This window comes from Castanea sativa, chromosome 9 (assembly GCF_040712315.1).
Source record: "Castanea sativa cultivar Marrone di Chiusa Pesio chromosome 9, ASM4071231v1".
Taxonomy (NCBI): Eukaryota; Viridiplantae; Streptophyta; class Magnoliopsida; order Fagales; family Fagaceae; genus Castanea; species Castanea sativa.
Window position 1 is genome coordinate 17,558,958 of NC_134021.1, and position 18,854 is coordinate 17,577,811.

The 18,854-nt window shown below is 41.1% G+C and overlaps 2 protein-coding genes across 2 annotated transcripts; both read left to right on the top strand.

Moving 5' to 3' along the window:
- Positions 1-702: 702 nt before the first annotated feature.
- LOC142608855 (uncharacterized) lies at positions 703-1,530 on the top strand. Its single transcript, XM_075780516.1, has 2 exons — positions 703-1,174; positions 1,241-1,530. The coding sequence occupies exons 1-2, from the start codon at positions 703-705 to the stop codon at positions 1,528-1,530; spliced, it is 762 nt and encodes a 253-aa protein (XP_075636631.1).
- Positions 1,531-1,680: 150 nt separating this feature from the next.
- LOC142608856 (uncharacterized) lies at positions 1,681-2,547 on the top strand. The gene is made up of 2 exons (XM_075780517.1): positions 1,681-1,984; positions 2,093-2,547. The coding sequence occupies exons 1-2, from the start codon at positions 1,681-1,683 to the stop codon at positions 2,545-2,547; spliced, it is 759 nt and encodes a 252-aa protein (XP_075636632.1).
- The last annotated feature ends 16,307 nt before the right edge of the window (positions 2,548-18,854 follow it).

The window sequence follows — 18,854 nt, forward strand, 5'->3', positions numbered from 1 at the left end:
ATTTGGTATAAATTTCATTTTCAATGTCATCCACATCCTATGAATTACCAACAAGTTTTGGTAGAAGATGATAATGGTGTCAATGCAATATTCGATATGTTAGACTGCCAATATAGTTTTGTAGGTGCAGAGTTGTACGTGGGTGTGGAGCCCATAAGAAGCCACCAAGATGTTTTTCCCATTCGATATGGCAATGAAGGACCGAGTGCACCGTTCAGTTATTCACATGGCGGGCACTTTCATGATCCATATTCCACTCATACTGGTCATTATTCTGAAAATGTGGCTCATTCCCTAATCAACATTGGTGGTGCTGACTATCATGCTCTATATACCCATGTTGCAACTGAGGACCAACATGCTCCTTATCGGCCAATGAACACCAATGATGTTGACTATGATAACCTAACTGAGCATGTTGCACCAGAGTTTGAAGCTCAGTATGACCAAACCGCCACTCAGAGAGCTGCTAATGATCCCAATGATACACACCGCATAGCTGCTACTACTGAAAATGCGGTCCATACATTATCAGAAAGGATGCGGGCCATGGATAGTAATGACCAACTTGATAACGACGAGGTCCTTGATGATGTTGGAGATGAACAGGAGCTTCCCAATGAACCTAATCATGAAAGCAGTCCAGCAATGGCGTTCCATCAACCTTCATCACTGAGCTTTTCACAAAACACGTAGGATAATATGATTGATCCAACCCCACCATTTGAAAAGCCCATTCAAAGTACTTGGGACCCTACCCAAGAGTTTTATATAGGATTGCTTTTTGCTGATAAGGATGAACTACAAGCTGCTGTTAAACAATATCACATCAAGAGGAACCAAACATTTAGTGTAAAAGAGTCAGATCCAGCATGTTGGTCTGTACGTTGCAAAAATTGTTCTTGGCGTCTTCGAGCATGCTTCCGGGCTACACATAGGTTCTTTGAGATTAGGAAATACAATGGTCCACACACATGTATGGAGTCCACGCTCACACAAGATCACGAGCAATTAGACATTCATATTATTGAGAAAGAGTTGAGGGCTATTGTCAAAGATGATCCAAACATAAAGATTTCTTCGCTTCAACAGAGTCTTTACAATAAGTACGAATACCGGCCTTCTTATTTTAAGGTGTGGGAGGCGAAACAGAAGGCAATTGGTAGAGCATTTGGTGATTGAGACAAATCTTACCAATTATTGCCAAAATGGTTGAAAGCTTTGACTGATTCAAACCCAGGCAGCAAGGTTATTTGGAGAACAGTACCTGCTACTGTGCCATGCTGTGCCATATTCGAGAGAGTGTTCTGGGCTTTTGGTCCATCAATTGAAAGTTTTCAACATTGTAGGCCAGTGATTAGTATAGATGGAACTTTCCTATATGGTAAGTACAGAGGTAAGTTATTGATTGCATCAACTTGGGATGGTGACAATAGACTTTTTCCACTTGCCTTTGCCATTGTGGAGGAGGAATCTGATGATAGCTGGTATTGGTTTTTGCGTTGTACTCAGAATAATGTCACTAATTGAGATGAGTTATGTGTCATATCTGATCGCCACCCTGGTATAATGTCAGCGATACGAGTTATATGTGAATCGACACGTTGGCATCATCGTTTTTGCCTTCGCCATGTGGCTAGCAATTTCAATAAAAAAATTGGGAATAAAAACTTAAAGGCTATGGTAATGAGGGCAGGCATGGAGAATCAGCTACTAAAGTATCAAATAACAAGGGATAGAATTACTCAATTAAATGCAGATGGTGATAAGTATTTAAGGGAGTTACTAGTGCAGAAGTGGACATTAGCACACGATGGTGGACATCGTTATGGGGCAATGACCACAAATTTGTCTAAAAGCTTCAACGGTGTTCTAAAGAGTGCTAGAAATCTGCCCATAACTGCGTTAGTCGAGCTTACATACTACCGTTGTGTAGCCTACTTTGCCGATCGGTATACTAAGGCACGCGCAGAGATTATAGTCGGTGAACGCATTACAGCCTATGCAAAGAATAAATTCAATAAATGGGAAAAAAAAAAGGCACCAAAGCATTCAGTTACTGTGTTTAGTCATGAAGATGGTCTATTTGAAGTCAGAACACCAATAAACCCTAACTCTGCATATAGGGGTAATCATCGTCATGAGGTGAATTTAAGGGAGAGCACTTGTAGTTGTCAAAAATGGCAGGTTTATAAGATTCTGTGCTCACATGTCATTGCCGTGTGTAAATATCAAGGAATCTTTGTAATGCGATATATCGACCACTGCTACTGTTTGGAAGAACAAGCTGCTTGTTATACACCTAGATTTCGCATGGTTCCAGACAGTGTACATTGGAATGAGCCTGATTTCCCGGTCTTGTATCCTAATGTGAAGTTGCGCCGTGCAAAAGGTCGACCAAGATCAACTCGGCTTCTAAATGAAATGAATTTAGGGACAGAGCATCAACCAAGGCCATTGTGCAGCCTCTGTAGGCAAGAAGGCCATAACAGAAGAACACGCCCCACTCGAACTGTGGCTGGCTCCACTAGTGGCCAAACTGAATGACCCAACATAAGTATTCAATCTACTTCAGTGGATTGGTTGGACTGTTTTTTTTTTTTTAGGAGTTAGACCATATTGTTAGTTTGTATTTTTTGATAGAACAAGTTGGTACTAATTCCATATGCTACAATGTTTTCTATCACTTCAAGTTTGATTGGGGTGTATGTTTATTTATTTATTTTTTTTTTTTTGTGCGTGTGTGTGTGCATATGTGTGTGTATATATATATTGCGTATTATAGTTTAGGGGTTTGATAACACCTTAAAATATATACTGATATGGGTACTGATTTTTCCCATCTTGAAGCCGTCCATAGAGGTCGTCCATGACCCAACAGTATTGCAAGCACCCTAGAAAACCTTACCTATAACCATCTCATCCAAAGAAGAAGAGACTAGGACGAGGTCGTCGTGACCAAGGAATGAGACGCTCATCCAGGGTGTCGGCGATCTCATCCTTAATAAATTCGTCCGTAGACGGAACGACTCCTATTCATGAGCTAAGCACACTCGACAAGGGGATACTAGAATGAAGGTATCATACTTAGGAAAATCTCCGAGTATAATGTGACAATTCCTTATTTTACGCGTAACTTCCAGGTATCCGTTGTAGTACATAACTCCTAAACGGTTATGGAAGTTATTTTTAAATACTTACGCCTCCTTGAATCCAGGGGAGGTTATAATTGCGATAACCGTCTATTAGAACACTATATAAACGCTTATTCAGACAAAGCAAGGGTACATTTTATTTCTCCCAAAAAGTTGGAACTCCAAAAATATAGAGAAAAAACTAACTTTGCCATTGGAAGGTTCTTGGCCGGCAGCCCCAGTCACCTTTGATCGCTTTTCCTTCTTTTTTCAGGCCGTTGAGAGAGCAAGTGGTCCTTTCAAGTCCGAAGCATCCAGCCTACTAATTTTCTTTGCATCATCAGTTGGCGCCGTCACTGGAAAAAAGAAAAACAAACGAGCACTGTTCATTGTTCTTTTCATTCAACTGTGTTTTTGTTGTCAAGGATTAGTCTTTCCCAGATAAAAGGCTGAATGGTTCGAACAAGATCAAGTGGCCACCAAAGCCACCAGAGAGTAGGGATGCTTCTAGCAACCCCCTTCGCGATCGCAGTCGCCGCCCCCGTCATGCAACCGCCTTCCATTCAACATATACAATCCATGGCCGCCGCTATGGCAGAACTGACACGTCAGAACCAGGAGTTAAATAGGGAGATTAACCTCAGGAGGCTGCGCCAAGATGGGCACGTGGATGGACGGGCACCGAGTCAGGAAGGTGGAGGAGAAAATGTCGAGTCCGAAGATCAGACAAGGGGTACCGCTTCAAGAAGAGTGCCACACTTGGAAAAAGAGATGGACCAAATGAGAAAAGCCATGGATGAAATGAGGGAAACATGAGGCGAGCGAACCCAGTGGATGATATGGTTCACCGAACGGACTCCCCTTTCACGGCTTCCATCAATAGTCACCCCAACCTCCAAAATTCAAAATGCCTTCTCTGGACTTGTATGATGGAAATCGCGACCCTTGCAATCATATTGCGACCTTCAAGATAACCATGCACCTACAAGGAGTCCCGAACGAGATTATGTGCAGAGCTTTTCCCACCACACTTAAGGGACCAGCGCGAGTGTGGTTCGGTAAGATACCCCCAAACTCGGTGGGATCATTTGAAGAGTTGAGTAAGTTGTTTGTCAACAATTTCATTGGGGGACAGCGTCACAAGCGTTCCTCCTCTAGTCTACTGACTATAGAGCAAGGGGAAAATGAGAGTTTGCGATCCTTTATCACCCGGTTTAATAGGGAGGCCTTGACGGTGGACGAGATGGATGACAAGTTATTGCTGGCCGCTTTCCACAATGGGGTCAATTCTGACTTGTTCATTCATAAGCTCTACGAGCAGGAACCACAGACTATGGCTGATCTCGTCTATTCAGTCCAGAATTTTATGAATGCTAAGGACGCTATCATAGACAAGAAAATAAAAAGGGCAGAACGCTTGGAAGCGGGTCACCATCGTTATTCGGATCAAGGACCTCGTCCAAAGAAAGCTCGGGTAGATGAGAAGAAAGATAAGGATGGTAAGAAGGCGAGTTCCTTCGCGAGGAATCAGCAATACACACCCCTAACGATGCCACTAGAGCAGGTTCTTATGCAGATCAAGGATGATCCGTCCTTGAAGTGGCCGGATAAAATGAAGGGAGACCCCAACAAGCGTAATAGGGGCAAGTACTGCCGCTTTCACAGGGACCACGGGCATGATACGGACGAGTGTTTTGACCTGAAGCAGTAGGTAGAAAATCTCATTAGACAAGGAAAACTGAGGACCTTCCTTGGATGAGACCAAAGAGATGAGAAAATGAAGGCCAAGGTGGAAGAATCATCACGTCCCCCACTAGGAGAAATAAGGGTAATTGTAGGAGGAAACTCGACAGCGCAGTCATCCAAATCAAGGAAGACATACCTGAAGGTGGTGCAGAACATCCAACTGTCCGGACGACCTCCTAGGACAAGGGAAGTAGACCAGCAGGCTGTTACGTTCACGGACGAGGAAGCAGGACGACTTCACCACCCACACGATGACGCGATAGTCATCACCCTATTCATCTTTGACTACATGACCAAGAGGGTGTTGATAGACAATGGCAGTTCTGCAGACATTTTCTACTACCCCGCATTCCAGCAAATGAGGCTAGGACGAGATCAGCTTCGGCTAGTGAATTCGCCGTTGGTAGGATTCGGAGGAATAAAGGTGCAACCGGTGGGTACCATCACACTACCAGTGGTTGTTGGAACATATCCACAGCAGATAACCAAGGAGGTAAATTTCCTTGTTGTTGATTGTGCATCGTCATATAATGCAATTATTGGAAGACCAACCCTGAATAGCTGGAAGGCGGTAACCTCTACCTACCACTTGTCCATCAAATTTCCAACTGAGCACGGAGTAGGCCAAGTACAAGGAGATCAGTTGGCCGCCAAAGAATGCTACTTAGCTATGCTGGCGATGGACGAGCACATACATGCAATGAGTATAGAAGGGAGAAGGATCGTGGCAGAGCCTACTGAAGTATTAGAAGACGTCCCTTTGGACGAGAACCAGCCTGAGAAGTTTACAAGAGTTGGGGCGAGCATGGAAGAGGGGGCGAAGCACGCTTTGGTTCGGTTTCTCAAGAAAAGCCTCGATGACTTTGCATGGAGTCATGAGGACATGCCTGGCATTGATCCGAGTGTCATTACCCATAGCCTGAATGTGTGCCCCCATTCAAAACCAGTGCGTCAGAAGAAAAGGATTTTCGCTCCTGAGCGAGACAATGCCATTAAGGAAGAAGTACAGAAGTTGGTCGCCGCAGAGTTCATCCAAGAAGTTTATTATCCAGATTGGTTGGCGAACGTGGTCATGGTCAAGAAAGCTAACGGCAAATGGTGAATGTGCGTGGACTTCACTGATTTAAACAAAGCTTGCCCCAATGATAGTTACCCATTGCCATGCATTGACCAGTTGGTGGACTCGACGGCAAGTCACAGAGTGCTTAGCTTCATGGAGAAGACCTCATTCATTACGAGCCAAGGGTTGTATTGCTACAAGGTAATGCCCTTTGGTTTGAAGAACGCAGTGGCGATTTACCAAAGGCTGGTTAACCATATGTTCCGTCCTCAAATCGGGCGAAATGTGGAGGTTTATGTAGACGACATGTTGGTAAAGAGCCAGGACGAGGATAAACATCTAGACGACCTTCAAGAGACTTTTGATACATTGCGGCGGTACAACATGAAATTAAATCCAAGCAAGTGCGCTTTCGGAGTTTCGTCAAGAAAATTTTTGGGGTTCATGGTGTCACACAGAGGAATTGAAGCAAATCCGGACAAAATCCAGGCGATACTGAACATGGAACCACCAAAAAATATCAAGGAAGTCTAGTCCCTTATCGGGCGGGTCACCGCCCTTAACAGGTTTGTCTCGAAAGCTACTGATAAGTGTTTGCTTTTCTTTAAAGTCCTTAGGAAGGCATTTGAATGGACAGACGAGTGTCAAAGGGCCTTCCAAGACTTGAAGACATATCTCATGACAGCGCCGCTATTGAGTCCATCTGTACCTGGGGAAGTGTTGTATTTGTATTTGGCAGTGTCTCCACACGCAGTAAGTTCAGCGTTGGTCAGAGAAGAAGGGAGAGTCCAGAAACCAATTTATTATACAAGCCGTGCAATGAGAGGAGCAGAAGGACGATACCCGATGATGGAGAAGCTAGCATTTGCACTGATCACGGCTTCCAGGAAGCTGAGGCATTATTTTCAGGCTCACATCATCAACGTCCTAACAGACCATCCCATAAAGATGGCAATGAACAAGTTGGAAGCTGCTGGATGGTTAGTACAGTGGGCCGTTGAGCTTAGCAAGTTTGATATCAGATACCTCCACAGGAGTGCGATAAAGGCGCAGGCATTGGCAGATTTTATCGCAAAGTTCACCCCCAGCCGGACAAGGACGAAAGTGCCGAGAAATGGGTGATCAATGTCGACGGGTCGTCCACACCGTATGCAGGAGGAATTCGGGGTTATACTTAAGTCCCCCCGAGGGTGACAGCAGGAGGACAGCCCCCGTCCGCATCAAACTACCAACAACGAGGCTGAGTATGAGGCTCTACTCAAGGGATTGGAGTTGGCTAAGTCCCTAGGGGCGGAGTTGGTAACAATCAGAGGAGATTCTCAGCTGGTCATTAACCAAGTAAATGGAATGTGTGATGCTAAGGAAGATCGAATGAAGAAATACCTCAATAAAGTGAAACGACTTGCACAAAAATTTTCAGCTGTAAGTTTTGTTCAACTACCGAGGGAGGAAAATACGGAAGCGGACGCCTTGGCAAAAGTAGCTTCGGCAAGGGTGACGGACGAGTACGACAACATCCAATACATGCCGAGCATAGACATCCCTCACATACAGCAGGTAGGAGGAGGAGAAGATTGGATGAGTCCAATAATGATTTATCTCAAAGATGGAAGGCTTCTAGAGGACAAGGATGAAGCGAGAAAGTTGAGGGTCAGGGCAGCCAAGTACGTCCTCATAAATGAAGTATTGTACAAGCGAGATTTTTCCCAACCTTACTTAAGGTGCTTGGCTCCTGACGAGTCAAACTATGTTCTAAGGGAAGTTCATGAAGGAGCATGTGGAAATCATTCAGGAGCAAGGTCGCTAGTTCATAAGATCGTCTGTGCTGGCTACTATTGGCCTACAATGCAGGCAGATGCTAAAGCCTATGTCAAGGTATGTGACCAGTGTCAGCGCTATAGCAATGTACCTAGGCAGCCGTCAGAGTACCAGACCCCAATGATGGCCCCATGGCCCTTCGCACAGTGGGGATTGGATATCCTAGGCCCTTTCCCCATGGGAACCCAGCAAATGAAGTTTCTGGTGGTAGGAATCGATTACTTTACCAAGTGGGTAGAAGCTGAACCTCTCGCAGCAATCACTTAGCAAAATGTGAAAAATTTCGTATGGAAGAACATTTTATGTAGGTTTGGAGTACCCAGGGTTTTAGTATCGGATAACGGACGTCAATTCGACAACGCACCCTTCAGAAACTTCTGCAATCATTTCGGAATCAAGAATCACTATTCCTCGCCCTCCCATCCACAGGCAAATGGGCAAGGTGTAGAAACCGATCCTCGCTGAAAATCATCAAGACCCGCCTCAAGGGGGCAAAAGGGATTTGGCCGTACGAGCTACCAGTGCGTCTTTCGGGCCCTACAGGACGACAGTACGAATCCCAACAGGAGAAACCCCCTTTAAGTTAGCCTACGGAAGTGAAGCCGTTATACCGGCAGAAGTCCATATGGCTAATCACCGAGTGATGAAGTATCAGGAAAGAGAGAATGCGAAGCAACTCCGTCTTGACCTCGATCTTATTGACGAGGTAAGAATGGACGCGGAGCAAAGGACAGCAAGATACAAGAACCTTATGGTCAGGCAGCATGACGCCATGGTAAAACCCAGGCGGTTCAGTGTTGGGGAACTTGTTCTCAAAAAAGTCTCCTTGGCAACCAGGAACCCAACTCATGGAAAGTTGGGACCTAATTGGGAAGGACCCTACAGGGTAATTAACTGCAAGAGGCAGGGGTCTTACTACCTGGAAGCTCTAGACGGACGGAAGTTAGAGCATCCCTGGAATGTGGAACACCTAAGGAGGTACTATTAGTAACGAGCAGGGACGAGGGAAATCACTAGCAAAGTTGCAGCTATAACCTATGTTCACTTATACTTACTGTTGCGTTCTTACTACTATTATGGTGTGTTATGAATAAAAAGTGCACTAGTTCTTAAACTTTTGCACTGCTTACAGACCAGCTTATGAAAGACGAGGTTATGTATTTTTCTTAAGTATTTTAATAAGGCACTAGCTTATAAGCATGTGCCACGTTTGTGAACAATGTTCATGTAATAATATGGTTTGGATTTCTTATGTATTTGATGCATAGATCTAGTTTCCATAATAATACCCACAGAAGAGACAAAAGCCTAAGACGAATAGAAATCTTCGGACGCAGAAATAAGCCAAGGCATACTCGTCCAAGGCTTTCCTTTAAATAAGGATAAAGTAAAGAGAAATAAGCCAAGGCATACTCGTCCAAGCTTTTCCTTAAATAAGGATAAAGAAAAAATGCTTTCCTCTAAATCAGGATAAAGCAAAGAGAGAAAGCCAAGTCCCACTCGTCTAAAGAAAAGAAAAAAGAGGGGGTTGGCGCTATGGCATAACAGAGACGAGAAGCTAGTCAAGACGCCTCAATATTTTGAGACGAGTAAAACATAAAATCCTTGTGGAAAGACGAGAAATAATTGCCTAAAGGACAAGCAAAAGCAATGCAGTCATCATTATCGTCCTAAGTGGGTCGTCTATGAGGAAGTCACATAGACGATCATTCGACACTTGGAACAAAAGCATAAATGATAAAAGTAATGCATAAACTCGTCTATGAAACGACAACAACAAATGAAAATAAACATTCATTAAGATCAAAGGGTAGACGACCACCGTCCAAAAACCCTTATAAAATAAGCATTAAAAGACAATTGTTAATAAACTCGTCCAGAACACTCTAGACAAGGTAATTGTTCTTGAATACATTTTTTAAAAAAAAAAGAGAGAGAGAAGAAGAGAAGAAAACACTTTGAAAGGAAATAATAATAAAATCTTCGGATAGCAAGGGCATCAGGCATCGAGGTCGTCCTGGGTAGGCTTGGTCGAGGCATCGTCTTCAATATTGACATCTTCAGAGCTAGTCTGAAGAAAAGAACTAGCAGCACCCCCTAATTGAAGGACGATAGGGCTGAAATCAACCTCTAGAAACTTCTCCTTCTTCTCCATGCGAAAATCTTCAAATCCAGCCGCGTAGTTGGCGTCCAGAAGGTCAGTTAATTGCTTCGAGGCCTTGAATTCCTCCACAGCATCGTCTTTAGCCTTCTCAAGGGAGTTGCTTAACTCGTCAGCCTTCCTCTGAAAGTGGTCAAGACGAGTGTCTTTCTCCACTATGTCAGCTCTTAGCTCCTCGACGAGGTTCAGCAAACCCTTGGCCTCGTCCTTAGCCTTAGCCGCTGTTTTAGCCCAGCCTTTGCAGTCGTCCCTGACTTCCTGTATCCTCCTCTCCAATAAAAGCCTCGTCTTATCCAGTTGAGTAGCCTGCCTGGACGCAGCTATGAGCTTTGACATGGCCTGCACAAGCAATTACGAATTTTCGTATTAAGCAAAGCAAATAATCTTAATGACGAGGAAAATAAAAAAATAAAAAAAATAATAAAAACGAGAAGAAATTTATATTAATTACCTTGAAAAGATCGTGGACACTTGAGTGTTCAAAATCTTTCAAGGACATGTTATAGCATGCAGCTACGTCCTCGCCAGAAACTGCTTTTTCAAACCTCTCCCAGGCGAAGTCCTCACTCTCAAGGAGGTTTAACGCGACTTCAACAGGAGGCTGGGACGAGGTAGGAACACTAGTTTTAGGCGGAGGAGGGTGAGTAGGCTCAGACGACTCCACGTCAAGAATCTGGATGGACGGCGATTGAGATGGAGGAGGAACAGGGACAGCAGGAGAGACGACTCCAGGCTTGGACGACCTCCTATGCTTCGCTCTCCGGCTGGGGAGATTTTCAAGATTAATGGCCTTCGACAGGCTTCTCTTGTCACCAGCAGCAGGACGAGCTCTAGTTTCGGCGTCTTGCCTAGTAGGCTCGTCCGCGACTCCCTTGCCTTTGTTCTCCTTCATGGTAGCCATCCCTACAAAAAAATAGACGAATAAATCAACAAATGTGCCTATGACGGCATGATTAAGTTGATGGAAAAACAAAAAAAATCCCAAGGCAAAAACTTACGTCGACGGATTGTGATTTCGTGAGCTAAAGCTTCTGGAGAAGGTTCTGGGCCAAGTCCCCAAGTCGCAAGACGTTGAAGGGTGACCAAAGAATGGAAGTCCCTCTCTGGGTGGAGACGAGCCTTTTGAACATGTCCCAAATAAAACTTGTTCAAAGACGGCCTTCTAACACCTGCAGTAAGGACGAGAAGCTTAGTTAGTGTAAAAAGACATGTGATAAGGGTAATGTTACAATGGTGATAAGCATACCTTCAGAACGAAGGTTCCCTAACTCTCCTGTATAAGGGGCAAATGGATCCCTGCCCACCTCAACAGGGCGCCCTGCCCAAAAACCTGAGACGAAGAAAAACTCCGTCTTCCAACTCCTATCCGATGTAACCAACTTATAATCCTACAATCTCTTCTCCTGGCTGTAAACTGATAAAAGCCCCGGGATTGGCCAAATTTCAGAGGGTTTGTAGCAGAAAAGGAATTCGTCCACGGTAAGAGGACAATTCCCTTCAAAAACCTCTCTCCACAAAATTTGCATAGAAACGATTAGTCTCCATGCATTGGGATTAAGTTGACACAGCGCTAAACCCAATCTAGTGAGCAACTCCCTAGCGAAGGCATTGAGAGGCAACCTAAGACCTCCTAGGAGATAGGCTTCATAAACTCCAATGCCAAAATGAGGTTGGCAACACCACTCGTCACGGACGGCCAACCTAGGGTTTAGCTCGTCTGGAATTTGATACCAACTCCTAAGATAAGCTAATTTCCTCTCGTCTGTCTTAGCAGGAACCCCCACAGCACAGCTGTATGTGGTCTCAACCTTGTCCTTTTGAGTGGACGAGGGCGCACCAGAGGGACCAACCCTAGACCCAGACGCCACTCTCGTCCTAAATTCCTCTTGGAAGACTTCTAGGGGAACCCTAGGAACCCCAGAAACATACTCGTCTGAGGTATTACCCCCACTACTACTACTATCACTACTAGAACCACCGTAACTAGTCGAATTGTGGTATTCGTCTATCTCCTTATCAACACTATTCTAGACGAAGAAACAACTTCTGACATTGTGGAAATTCAAGGGAAACCTAAAGACGAGTGTAGAGAAAATACCTGGCTCTAGACGAAGGAAAACTAGGGACGCTGGAATACTTCTAGACGAGTCGATGGACGAGAAATGTCAAATAAGAAAATTTGAAAAAATGGAGAGGGTATGGGAGGAAATCCACTATTTATAGGCGTTAAAAAATGAAACCTGAAACGAAGCACTCAATCGGGAAGAACCACGTGGCAACTTCCTCGAAAACTCAAAACGACACAACGGTTAACCCATATAATGATGACGCGTGGCGCGATCTGGAGTCACTGGAACCCCACCATATAGATCGAGACACGTGGGGTGGCGTAATGAGACGTGTTTAAAAACCAAAAGCCTTGGACGACCCTTGGACGAAGGGGCAACTGATGGGGTACTGATTTTTTCCATCTTGAAGCCGTCCATAGAGGTCGTCTGTGACCCAATAGTATTGCAAGCACCCCAGAAAACCTTACCTATAACCATCTCGTCCAAAAAAGAAGAGACTAGGACGAGGTCGTCGTGACCAAGGAATGAGACGCTCGTCCAGGGTGTTGGCGATCTCATCCTTAATAAATTCGTTCGTAGACGGAACGACCCCTATTTATGAGCTAAGCACACTCGTCAAGGGGATACTAGGATGAAGGTATCATACTTAGGAAAATCTCCGAGTATAATGTGACAATTCCTTATTTTACGCGTAACTTCCAGGTATCCGTTGTAGTACATAACTCCTAAACGGTTATGGAAGTTATTTTTAAATACTTACGCCTCCTTGAATCTAGGGGAGGTTATAATTGCGATAACCGTCTATTAGACACTATATAAACGCTTATTCAGACAAAGCAAATGTACGTTTTATTGCTCCCAAAAAGTTGGAACTCCAAAAATATAGAGAGAAAACTAACTTTGCCATCGGAGGGTTCTTGGCTGGCAGCCCCGGTCACCTTTGATCGCTTTTCTTTCTTTTTTCAGGCCGTTAAGAGAGTAAGTGGTCCTTTCAAGTCTGAAGCATCCAGCCTACTAATTTTCTTTGCATCATCATATACTTTTATGGAGTGCTTGGGTCCTTTGCCATGTTTGAAAGCTTCAAATAAGGAAATAAATCAAAGGGCCACAATCTAAAGAGGAAAAATCATATTTGAGCACTAATCAGTATTTTAGACGTATCTCTCTCCTCAAAAATCCAATTGACTTAAGACTAGATGGGCTGGAATGGTGACTTAAATATCTACAACTTTTATGTTTTGAGTTTTTTGAAATTCACATTTTTTGAAGGCCGAAATTAACTCACAAATTACTACTGTAAATTTGGACGAAAATTAGATGGTGAAAGTTTTATTTTTCTTTGACACTTTTACAAGGGTTTGGAAGAGAGGTTGTGGATTGGAAAATTATATTAAATAGATGTATGATTAAATTAATTGGGCACTAATTTCAAATACCAAATATGTGTACACATTTCTTATTTTGGCAAAGGTCTTACGGTTAGTAGTATAACGTGATATGTATACTTTCTAGGCATAATATTTTTTGCTACAATGATGCATAAACAATAATAATACTTTAATATATTTTTAATAAACAGCCAAACTATATTGATTAGTGATTTCCACGATGGGGTACATGAAGTTTTTGTTGTGTTCCACAACGTGGAGGATGCCTATTTACTCGTTGAGGGTACCTTCGTGCTTGCACATGACTATTCCCCATGTGCCTTGGCTGTGTTCTAATATCAAAATCTGTTTGATGATTACCACTTTCATTATCTGATGACACCTCCATATCTTCTGTATCTTCTGCATCTTCCCCACTATTCTCATTTGAGGCATCTTCCTCAGAGATTGTTACAGAGGCCTCTTCCTCAGAGTTCGGAGCACATGCCCATGTATTTGGTGGTGTGCAGAAATCACCAATATGAGGGGATGGTTGGGAAGGTTGTTCATAGCTAAACTGGCTATCTTGGCGATAATTGTATTGCCTAGAATAGTATGGAGGTGGCGATGGATGATAAGAGGGAGGTGTTGAACTAGGCTGGGGATAGTGGTCATAGCTAAACAAACCCTTTAATCCTTGTCCTATGGAAGTGGATAATCCAATCTGTTGATATAAAGACATACAATACTCATTGACATTAATTGGATTATACTCATTGAAGGTGGTAGGCTCATTATGGGCAGATGTGGATGGCCCAGCTTGGGTAAAGGTGGATGGTCCAGCTTAGGTAGACGTGGATGGTCCAGCTTCATTATTTCTGCGTTGTCTACCCTGTCTTCCTTGGTACCTTTGTCGTCGCCCAAAGTGTGTCACCCTCTCAGTAGGGACGGAGGAAATATCTGCTTCCATCGATAAGTTCACTCGAGTAAGGTCCTCTACTATTGCCGGAAGGACTTGTTGTGCAGTCAGGTCAGCCCTCCCTTGGTTTGCAACAGCCGAAATTAACATATTATTAATTTCCGTTTGCTGCCACATAAAAAGAAAAAAAATTATTAGTGCAGTATTATTGAAAATGCTAAAATAATAATTTGTTATCAATATTAGTGCAGTATTGAAAATGCTAAAATAATAACTTGGTACATATGGGCAGCCGCCTCTGGTGTCGTAAATAAGTGACCATGTTGGTGGTACCATGTTGTGTAGTCCACATCTAGATGGAAATTTTCATCCCCAACTATATTTTGAGCTCGCTCGTTCCAAAATCGGTAGTAATGTGCATGATGCCTACACCAATCAACACCAGCCTTTCCTGTCAACTTTACACAATGCATAGATTTATCAAAATTGTCAGTAGGCCACTTTGGACATCTTTACAACAATCCAAATTGTCGCATGACTCTTTCTGGATGGTAATACTCAACAATTTGGAAACATAGCAATGACGCTGTTGTAAGCCATGTATGTTTTCCTGCAAAACACCATGGATGCAAATAATTATCGTATGGTGTCCAAACAACTTGCGATTTTAATTACAATAACTATGTTATAATCGATCAAGACAATAATATAACTAGTAAATTAACCATTGATGCATTGTGACAGCATATATTACCTGATCCTTATTATGTGTGTCGTGATTAGAACGATACACAAGTAGAATATGCGTTAGTGTGTGAGTATACGTTCTCTTGGTATCCTACCTATACACAATTAATGATTACCACTGATTTTAGGGTTTGGAAGTATCAAGGATAAACGCTACAGTATACAATATTGTATAGAAATAGAAAGTAAATATTATACTTGCAACCGTATGGGTTGTCACCATTTAAATTTATTGGAATTATTGGAATTGGGGTTAGATATGGAAGATGCTCCCATGCCCATAATTGTAATATGAAAACAGAACCTGCAACCTCTGTGCTTTTTTTAATAGAAGCAGTACACAACTCTTTATAAAGGAAAGCAAGTGTGGCACTACCCCAGCTATATTGCCCAGCTACACCAAAGTCCGCTAACAGCTTAAGAAAGCAGCAACGCAATTTATTTTGGCTTTTATTTCTAAATAGTAAAGTCAAGACCTGGAACATGTATGCCTTAGCATACTGTTAGGTTGTTTTAGCATCGGCACCCTCTGGGAGATTTGAGAATGTATTCCTAACTTATGTTATTTTAAGGCTACCATATGTCAACGCAGTTTCAGGTGGTGTCACTCAAAGTAAATTTTGACAAACTAGTTACCATTTCATAGTAGTGGACCCACACACTGCATTGCCATCAATAGGAAATCCTGTTATGATTGTTATATCTTGGAGAGTGATCAACATTTTACAATTAGGTAGGTGAAATGTATAGGTTTTAGATTGCCACCGCTCCACCAAAGAAGTGATAAGACTCCATTTAATATCTATATGTGGTAGGCGCATAACACGGTATAGTCTACATTGATGCAAATATGGGGTGATACGCTCGCCTAATTGCCGGGGGGGTGAAAACCGTTGGGGTCGCACTCATAACGTGGAAACCTGAATTTTTTTTAAAAATGTACAATGTTATATTGCTAATGTTGAAATTATTTTCATGTAAATTGAATAATTGTAGATATTATTAGGATATTGATAAATTTGGATCTCGCAACGTACATTACCTTCCATTGCATCATTAGAGATGTGATATTGTTGTTGGGTTGGCAAAGAATGATCGAATGACCCAGGCTCCATTTCAAATATATCCTATATTAAATGCTACAATGAGTTAAACCATATCAGAAGATGCGTTTTCACAGTATCTTTAATATATAAATACTGAGATTAAAAAATTACAATATCTGAAGGTACATTTTTTACAAACCATCTATATAAAAAATTACAAACTAAGCAAATAATTTCCAATTAAATTAGGGGCTGAGAAGCTTACTACAATTGTGATACGAAGTGAAGGAATGTAAGAATTATAGAGTGATACTTGCAAGAAAAGAAAGAAAGAAAAAAAAAACATAATCAGATAATCATAAATATCTTCTAAGAACAAAAGAACAACAATAAAATATAATAAGATTAATATAACCATACATAAAGCATATAATTAATTTTTATGCCAACTAAACTTTAAAGAAAAGGAAACACAAATGTATGATTTATTGTACTAAATACAAAAAAATAAAAATAATACACATACATATCTTTATTATAAATCAACAAACATATTATGCAATATATTTTTTTTCCAAGTAATGATGTAATAACTGATAATAACAAAGTAAAATTGATTATAAAAAGATCACAATAATACAATTTATTACAATTTTTGTGGTCATATACTAATAACAACAATAAATAATATTAAATAATTTGAAAATTAACAAAACATATACGTAAATTTATTTAGATAGAGAGTTGAGATGCTTACGATAATTGTAATACCAACTGAAAGAGTGAGAATTATAGAGTGATACTTGCAAAAAAAGAAAAGAAAAATACAATTAGATAATAATAAATAAACACAAAATAACAACAATACTAAAAATGTTTGTAGCCCTAACCATAAAAAATTCATTAATCTAAAATTTGAATAAAAACAACAACAACAACAACAACAATATCCATAATCGCTGAAGTAAAAAGCAAAAAAACTTACATTAACCCAAAACTTACAATCTTTAGTTGTGTACGCTGAAGCAAAACTGAAGAAAAACTGAACAATCGGAGAGATGAAAAGTAGAAGTGTTTTGTGAGAAAACTTCATTAAAAGTAGAAGTGTTTTGTGAGAAAATTTCAGGAAGTGCTTGCCTTTTATTACAACGATGTGAAATAAAAGACAAAAAAAATTCATTTGTCACGGAGGCAAACTGAGATAGGTTCTCTTTGTTACATCAATCATTTTTTTTGCAAAGATTCTTATTCAAGTACCGTTTGATTCTCAGCAAAGAATCTCAGCAAAGAATCTATGTATTGCAAAAATCTCATTTGTCACATCAATATATATATTTTTTTCTATAACTTTCATGTGTTAGAATCTATGTACTACTTGAATTTGTTTGAGGCACATAAGAATCCTTCTATTTCGGCAATGTCATTGCCACAATTGATTTTTCTTTTTTCTTTTTAAATTTTTTTTCACATTTTCGGCAATAGCATTGCCACAATACCCACAATTCTTTTTTCTTTCCCCCCTATTTCGGCAATACCATTGCCATAATTCTTTTTTTTTTTCCCCCTATTTCGGCAATACATTGCCACAAATTTTTTTTTTCTCTTTTCCCCCTATTTCGGCAATACCACTGCCACAATTTTTATTTATTTTAATCTTTCCCCCTATTTCGACAATACCATTGCCACAATTTTTTTTCCTTCCCTATTTCGGCATTACATGGCCACAATTCTTTTTTTTTTTTTTCCCCCTCCTATTTCGGCAATCTCATTGCCATAATTTTGTTTTTTTAACCTTTTCCCTCCATTTTCAGCAATGGGATTGCCACAAAACATATTTTTTTTCCTTTTGGGCACTCGCGCACGGGCATTGGGCATTCACTGACTCGGGCAGGGGTTGGGCAGAAGGAATTTCGGCAACACTGTTGTCGAAATTCCAAAATTTCTCTCTCCTCATTTTCCCTTTTCTCTCTCATACTTTTCTTCGAATTTCGGCAACGGTGTTGCTGAAATTCACTCTCTCTCCTCATTTTTCCAAATAACTTGGAACAGTGACTATAATCACAAAAAACTTTATTTTTAGCAATATTTACCCAAAAGACTCCGCTAAACTATCTCCAACTTTTGGATCTAGCACCTAAGAGAGAAGAGAGGAGATGATATGGGCCCAACCCAATTACAAAGGACAGCTCATTGAACCACATTGTACGACAAAAAATTTACATGTTGATGAACAAAAATGAATCCCAACAAGAGAGGGAGGACAAAACATCTTTTAATTCGGTGAAAAAGGAAGATAGAAACCAAGGCGGGGTGGAGTCTAGATCCAACAATGTTTCAATGACACCTTTTGAATCCCCTTCAAAAATAACATATTAATTGGAGCTTGTAGAACATTACCAGTTTGAAGGCTAGGAAATAAAACAAAATAAAAATGTCAAAAAGCTAAATCTCAAAAAGCGAAGAAATCAATTTTCTAAAAAGTTGGTATGAGAGTTGTCTTTTCGATTACTACGTCATAGATTATTTAAACAACGATTGTCATATATTGTTATCATTGTTAAGGTGAGCATCACAACCAAGATGAGATTTATGAGATTTTAAGTTCTGTTAGAGTCACTTTTAAAGGACACATCCACTTAATTACACGGTGGGTATAGTACAAGAGAATTACACACATCTAAGGAATAGTTAAGCTCAAATAGCATTAAACATAGTCATTTACAAAAAAAAAAGGCGATTGACTGTCACAAAAATAACAATGCATCTAAAAGTAATTATAATTATTAT

Excerpts from the sequence above, each read along its gene's own strand:
- LOC142608855 (XM_075780516.1), top strand. The coding sequence starts at position 703 with ATGATTGATCCAACCCCACCATTTGAAAAGCCCATTCAAAGTACTTGG. Across the intron at positions 1,175-1,240 it reads GGCAATTGGTAGAGCATTTG|GCAGCAAGGTTATTTGGAGA; the intron begins GTGATTGAGACA and ends ATTCAAACCCAG.
- LOC142608856 (XM_075780517.1), top strand. The coding sequence starts at position 1,681 with ATGGTAATGAGGGCAGGCATGGAGAATCAGCTACTAAAGTATCAAATA. Across the intron at positions 1,985-2,092 it reads ACGCGCAGAGATTATAGTCG|TCAGAACACCAATAAACCCT; the intron begins GTGAACGCATTA and ends GTCTATTTGAAG.